At 37.6% G+C, this 7,500-nt stretch overlaps 1 protein-coding gene and 1 pseudogene across 1 annotated transcript in view; both read right to left on the bottom strand.

Annotated features, from left to right (window-relative positions):
- Positions 1-7,500, bottom strand: part of LOC138046573 (uncharacterized) — a 174,053-nt pseudogene that overhangs the window by 89,680 nt on the left and 76,873 nt on the right.
- LOC138049616 (uncharacterized) overlaps positions 1-7,500 on the bottom strand; it is a 29,741-nt gene that overhangs the window by 12,426 nt on the left and 9,815 nt on the right. The window contains exons 3-6 of the mRNA XM_068895995.1: positions 4,696-4,729; positions 4,354-4,414; positions 3,649-4,253; positions 2,411-2,707 (exon numbers count right to left, since the gene is read on the bottom strand). Coding sequence (XP_068752096.1) covers positions 2,411-2,707; positions 3,649-4,253; positions 4,354-4,414; positions 4,696-4,729 — 997 coding nt within the window. The remainder of the gene's footprint in view (positions 1-2,410; positions 2,708-3,648; positions 4,254-4,353; positions 4,415-4,695; positions 4,730-7,500) is intronic.

Raw genomic sequence — 7,500 nt, 5'->3', positions numbered from 1 at the left:
GTCAACTGAATCTACGGGAAAGAATGTTTCAGAGTAGAACAACGTACTTTTTAGCGAAGAAACTTCCGTCGTTAGTTAATTTTGTTGTAATATTTAACTGAATATTTAGATTTCTTCTGTCGGGTCAGGAAGGCTTCTTTGTCGGGTTCCTGAGGAACGTATCTATTTTGACTTCAGGGTGAACTATTAACACAATCGAGAGGTTGAGTGGCCGTGTAATTGAAAATCTAAACATATATGAGATACAAAAACAGAATTGCGAATTACCGCAAATCACAATGCTGACAAGCACAAAAGCGAAGAAATGGTTAAGTAAATATGAAGTTTGTTACTATGTATTTGGGTCAGAGTATTAAAAAATGGATATATTGTCACGCAAATTATGTAATTTCGTGACACTCAAAATTCGCAAGAAGCCCGAGTTTCATGTACACAATCTTCGCACTAGCAAGTCGCAGCAATAAAATTGGATTAACCAGGAAGTTAAAAGAATATTGTTGGCTTCCCAAATAATTTTCATCTTGCACTACAATTACAAAATCATTTGTCAGAGAAATAAAATTCTTTTCTCCTCGTGTATCACATTTCAACCCACGTATGCAAATTTGTTAACTCATTTTCAACCCGATTCCCGGGAAAAATACATAGTAATAGCAAAAATATTATTTTGCGTCAAGTGTTGCATCTTTTATGTTCAAATAACAGCTAAAAATAAAGATTTTTTAACGATCTATCCGTCGGCTTCCTGGGAGAATACTCTCTAGAGAGTAAAGGAACTTCCGACGTTAAATAAGGTGTACCTTTACCTTTACCTAGATATTTTTTTTATAATTTAATATTATCTGTCAAAATTTGCACAACAGTCAAATCATAAAGATAGCACCGCACGGGACAAATTTAGTCACATTACCTCTTCCTCGAATTCTAATGCTTAACACAGGAATTTTTAGTTATTGTGAAAATCTTTCTATATTTGTTAGCAATCATCCTTTCAAATTTCAGAGAAAGCGACCGGTCTGCGAATATTTTACGAGTTTCTTTCAATGGGATGTCAAAAGGCGAAGTGGATGTTATATGCATAATCGGGCAAGTTGCGCGTGTGACCCGTTATAAATCTTTTTTCACAAATGTTCCCGAATCGTCAAGTATCACCACAGAAAAAACGAAAATCATTCTAAAAGCTTATTTTATGCAAAAAGTAGGTTCTGGAGGTAATTTTGAGTGTGGAAAACAAGTTTACAGCAGATGACAAATACAAACTTACGAGCCATGGTATATTCAATTAAGTTAACACAACAGAAAGGAGTCGCTTACCTTATATTTTGACACGAAAATGCTTTACTATTGCCATAAAAACTATCCAGTTAAGCTCGCATATTACACATGATGAATTCATAAAAGCCACCATTTTCCAGCGAAATGCTTTTTGAAACAAACAACATATGTGCTATAAGAGGAAAAAAACCCTTCCTATTTCATTTAATACGTGCGTGAAGACAAGAACCTCAATCGTGTCAAATTACACTCCGTGTCAAAAACGCAACACGGTAAATAAATTTCCCACGAGTGTTTAGCATCAAACCCTTCACTGAAAAACCCTTTACTTGAATTATCAAGCAAAAAATGGGCAACAAGCTTTCTTTCAAATAATTTTTGACTAACAGGAATTTGTGAAATTTCCAATTGTTAGCAGAAGACTGTGCAGAATTGAGTACAGATCCAATTCTTTGTTTTGTTAAACCCATAAGTTACTAGAGAATTTTCCATTTGATTTCAGCGTTGTACAAAACACCACACTCGTACAATATTAGAACTACATCTCACTTTGATTACGGCTCGACGGGCGACAGATTGTTGTCGAAGTCCATTACTCGTCGCTTTTAAGATTCCAGATTTTTTTTTTCAGCGCCTTTCTTGTTCAGTATCCAATTGACTTTCCATTAATGCACTAAAACGCCATTCGCGTTACATGACTTTCGACGCCATTGCCGGTTACGTTGATCATTCTACTGTGTCCACCGCAGAAATCTACGCATTTCCCACTACCCTCTCGATCCTAAGACAATACGCGCAGAAGGCTCTATGCATAAAGACACCACTTAGCAGGGGAGAGACAGACAAGACTTTTACCGACACGGAAAATAAAAAAATTAAAAAAATCTACCCATTTTCCGACTGGATTGCCATAGGCAACCCAGTAAAAAGGGTCAAGTCGCCTCGCTTTATGACAGTTTAGACATCTTCCAAGATTCCTTGTCACAGTTTAAATCGTCTTGAAGTTACAGCTGTCACGTTACCTTTTAAGGGCCAAACTGAGTAACGTGTTTGTGATCCTCACTGTTTTCCACTATTCCCTTAATGGCCAACGTAAATACCTAAACTCATGATATAGTAATCCAACTAAGCTTACCTCCTCCAGTTTTGAATTTCCACCGCTTGCTTTCACTTAAGGCACTTTCCTTATAACCATTGAACGACGTGAGTGCTATTTCATACTTTTTTCTACAATTAATTAGATGAAGAGTGTAGCTGGTTGCATTGCGACTGACGTTTACAGAATTCCATATGCTATTTTCAGATGCTTGTTTAACTCTGAAGTGTACGGTGTATCTCACAACTGGACACGCCCCTTCTAGAGGAGGGGTCCATCTGATCACAGCGGTTCCCCCCGATACGTCTCTGTTCACGTTTGTGATTTTAGGGACACCTATGAATATCACAAAACAGATAATAACTGAACTTTAAACTGCCCACAAGGAAGCCACAGAAGATCACTCATGGCTTTACTAAAGAAAACTAACAGGAGCGGAAAATGCTATATTCTACCAACGTATACCATGTAAGCGTAAGCCCTACTAGTGCATGGAAATGGGCCAACTCAAGGACAGAGGAAAACCTGACCAGGGTGGGAATTGAACCCACGGACTTTGGGTGAGATCACCGCTGCTCTACCGACTGAGCTACAAGGTCAGACTGTTAAATCGTGAGCCCCAAATAATGATTGCCAAAGCGCTTTTTTCTTCAATGTAAAATTTAGTACCGTTGCGCTTTTAAACATAGTTAACTGTGGGCTGTCTGTTTAAATTGAGAACTAAAACGAATCTCTTAATATTTTTATGCTGTTTATAACTAATCAAACAATGGCTTTCTCTTGTTGCCTTTGAAATGACGATTACGATATTTCTTTTATTTTTTAAATAAGGAAGTATTCTTCAGGAATCTGAGGCTTAGCAAGAAAAATAGAGGAAAACCACAACCTTGGTCAAAACAGGCCTCTTGGAGTCCAAAAATGCTTCTCCAGTATGTGTAGGTCAATAATATTTCTAAAGTAACTTCCATTTTCCCCCACCCCTATACAGTGTAAAATTTAAGAAGCTGCCACTATTGGAGAAACGTTAAGGAAGCCCAAACAACATTGAATAGAGAGGACGGATTCTTCAAACTCCGCTGATTATTTTTGCACTTACAAAGGCTTGAAAATCAATTTTCTCAACCGTTTTGTTTAAGATTGGAGCTAGTTACTTTGCCATCTTGCGAAAATTTGATTTCATTTTCGATTTGCAATTTCTCCCATTCATAAAGTGAAATCATTTTCTGGATCTTTATCTCTAATCATTGTCCATGAAGTCCTAATCTGTAATATCTCACCTCTTAAGCTATTAATCTCATCTTGTGAAAGTGCCGTGCCAAAGACATAAAGTTCCATTACTGCTCCTTTAAAGTCGCCGTCATGATCCGGAATACGATCGTTGTTGCCAATTGTGTAGTACTTTTCCTGAGTGGGTGGGTAAAAGATTTCCCCAGGATAATATGTCGTGTATCCTACTTCTTTGCCGTCAGCGAAGATGAATACTTTTGCTGTCAAGTGATTCCATGTGATAGCAACGTGTGTCCAATTACCCAGGGGAACTGTGGCACTTTCTACGGACCACCATTCCCCTTCTTTCTTAGGGTTGAGCACATGGCGACTGAACAAAAACTTCCGATTTTGATAGCTTAGTAAAAACTGCGATGACTGACTCGACGGCCATTGATAAATCCAGTCACCATATATTCCGCCATCCTGAGATCCAAGGTTCCACTTCAATTGTTTGATCCAAATTGAAATCGTAAAGCTTCGGCCATTAATATTGGTTATTGGTGACTTGGCGTAGTTGAAGACATTGCCTGCTTGTCTTATTAAAAAAGCCTTGCTGCCTGGACATCTGCCTTCGATAAAGGTGGTTGGTGACGAAGCATTGGTGCTGATGTATCTTCAAAAAGAAAAAAATACAACATTGAATTGTCCAAAATGTCTACTAGAGTTATTGCTAATTTTAATAAACGAAATTGACCTCAGTGTTCATCACCAACCTAATGTCTTTCTCTTCATTATTTAGTAGCCAATGGTCAAGGACTACCATCTCTGACAAAACTGAATAAAAGAAAGATATGACCGATTGGAAGAGAGGAAACAGTGAGAAATTAAGCAAGGAATGAAAAAAGGGCCAAAAAAAAAGGAAAGAAAGAATTTCTCTATGTAATAATGGACATAATTTCCAAAGCAGCTATAATGATATGTAAGGGGAATTTCATTAAAGGCTTAAAGTAAAATTGTAATGAGCGATTTTAAATAAAAGAAATAGTCAAAGTTAACGCCTGCGATTTACCTTCTGCCAACACACCTACCCCACTGATAAAAGTTGAGTTACTTACCATTTTGAGAAATTACGATTATACTTGCAAACGTCTGTAACAAGCAAGAAAAAATGTGCTAGAATGAAAACTTTAATATACAAGACTTCGGATAATTAAAATCGCTTTGCAGATTTAAAGTTCGCGACAGGTGGACTGAGAACGAAACTGCTCTCTTAGTTATCAGTTGACAGTACGGGGAAAACTTATTTATTTATTTATTTATTTATTTATTTATTTATTTATTTATTTATATTTATTTATAAACTTTTGCCACTAAGCAGGGTATCTCCACAGAAGCTCCACTAACGGAGAAAAGGTGGTCTATCTCATTGAAGACAGACCACAACACCGGGAACTACATGCCCTACTCTTTGCGACAAGTGTGTGGGTTCTTTTACGTCCCACAAGATTATGAACATTGAAGGGTTGTGAGACGGGGTCTACGGTTTATGGTACGCGTCATTATCCGAGAAGACTAGGGAGTCTAACCATTTGCAGATGTTATTACAAAGGCAGCACTTCCTCCTCAGTTTTTTAAAGACCCTGAATGTTGGTCCGGCCGGAGTTGAAGTCGCGACCTCCCGAGTGACAGCCCGGTGCTCAACCAACATAGCCACCGGTGCACGGTTAAACAATGAACAACCTAAGGAGTTATTAAATGAAATTATCGTGATGATGTTAATTATTTTATCAGCAGGTATTGGTAATACAAGGTCTTTAAAAATTCTTCGGGTTCCTTTGAGCCATGCATTTAATAAGTTTACTTCAACGTAAAATGCGGTTGCAATGGAAATCAACGACAGTAATGTCTTAACAAATGTTTTCCAGCTAGCTAGTTAAAATACATTTCAAACAGTCAAGACGTTTTGCTCCTAAAGTGATGTGCAGTTTCATGATGTGGACCCATCTGGTCAACATATCGCACTATTGCATTTATCATTGGTAACCAAACCTGTGAAATAAACGGCAACCGCCTTGCGGCTCCTTTCAAAAAGTTATTACTGGGTTGTCATATGGCAATCCAGTCAGAAAATGAGTGGAATTTATCCGTTGTATTATTTTTCTTTGTTTTTTTCCGTGTCAAGAAAATGGAAAAGTTGCGCAATGGGTCTCTCCTGTCATTCCCCTGCTAAGTATTCTCTTTGTGCGTAGAGTCTTTTGCGCGTATTTTAGGTAGCTTTCAGCGTTAGTAGAAATGCGTAGATTTTATCCGGTGGACACAGTAAAATATTTAATTAACCTGCAATGGCGTCGAAGTCAATGCAACGCGAATGGCGTTTAGTGAATCTTTAAACAAAATATACCCTTAATTTATGGAGCTCAAGAATGGAGCCTCAATGGGATAAACAAGACAAACGGTGAAAAATAAATATCTGGAATCTTAAAAGCGACGAGTAATGGACTTCTACAACAATTGCATCTCCGTATCAAAGTGAGCTGTGTTTCTAATATTTTACTGACTGTGATGTTATGTACAACACTGAAACCAAATAACAAATTCTGTATGGGTTTACGATTTAAACTCATTGAAGGAATCGTACGCCTTGAATGCATCTGTTTACTGAAGTCGCATCTCATTTTCTGTCTGTTGTCTGGCTATTTACGATCATTTACATTTATTTTGAACTCAAATGTGCACAGTCTTCAAGGGAAAAAAATGGAAATGTGACAGTGACGATTTCTTTAAAAGAAAGCTTGTTGTCTATTTCGTTCTTCATTATTCAAGGAAAAGGTTCTTCAGAAAAGGGTTTGATCCTGAACTCCGATGACAAATTTATTTACGTGACACGGACAATTTGTTTTTTGTTTGCACGCACGCAATTGAAATACGAAGGGTTTTTTTGTTTGTTTCAATAATTTTTATGCTGGAAAAGGTCTTTGTGAGATTTTTTGTCCAACTGAACGCCCAAAAATAAAGATTTTTTGACGAACTTTCAGTGGAATACTTTTCTAATTTAACATTCTCCACCCCGCAAAAAAAATTGCATAAAAATCTTGAAATAAACATCACAATGCACACAAGAAATTTACTCGCATTCACCCCTTCGTCGAACCCTCGTTACTGTGGTGTTACGAACAACACCGAAACTAAACGGCAAATTCTCTGGTAACTTTTTCGGGTTGGTTGGTTATCAGAGAAGGAATCAAACACGTCTGGTGGATGTGTGTTTACAATTTCTGGTCATTTCTGGTCTCGGGTCAATAACCCGACAAAGAAGGCTTCCTTACCCGACAGATAAAATGTAAATATTCTCTTAAATATTACAATAAAATTTAAAAAATGAAAGCGGACGGATTTCTACTGTACGACGCGATTTACGTAACTACTTGTTATTCATTCCATAAATAACACTGTAAAGTACTTACTTCTAATCAGGAGCTTTTGAAAAGTCAGAGTACATATCTCTAAAAGCCATGGAAATTGTAAGTAGCAATAGCTGTTAATTAGACTTCTCTTACAATAGTTGTTCTAATCACAAGAAATCTTGAGTTTGCAAAGGATTTTGAAATCGAAAGGTTGAAAGGAGTTGCTTGAAAATATTTGTGGGTGAGGTGTGCGTTTATGCGAGAAAGAGAGAAACTCTTGAAGCAGCACAGTTGACAATACTGAAGTCTTCAGCAGAGGCGACCCTCAGATTAATTTTACGACAAAGAGCCATTTGTCGGGGGAAGCGAGGTGTGCTGGTAAAAAGTTGACAGAGCCCAGGAACGGAGCGCCAATGAGAAACGACTAAGGGACCGTACTCTTTTCAAAGAGCAGACGCAATAACCTGGAGACTTACGTAAAATAGGAAAACCGCTGCAGACCAGTGAATTATGGCA

This window comes from Montipora capricornis, chromosome 1 (genome assembly GCF_036669925.1).
Source record: "Montipora capricornis isolate CH-2021 chromosome 1, ASM3666992v2, whole genome shotgun sequence".
NCBI lineage: Eukaryota > Metazoa > Cnidaria > Anthozoa > Scleractinia > Acroporidae > Montipora > Montipora capricornis.
Note: the sequence above shows the minus strand (reverse complement) of the source record. Positions and strands in the feature narration are given on the sequence as shown.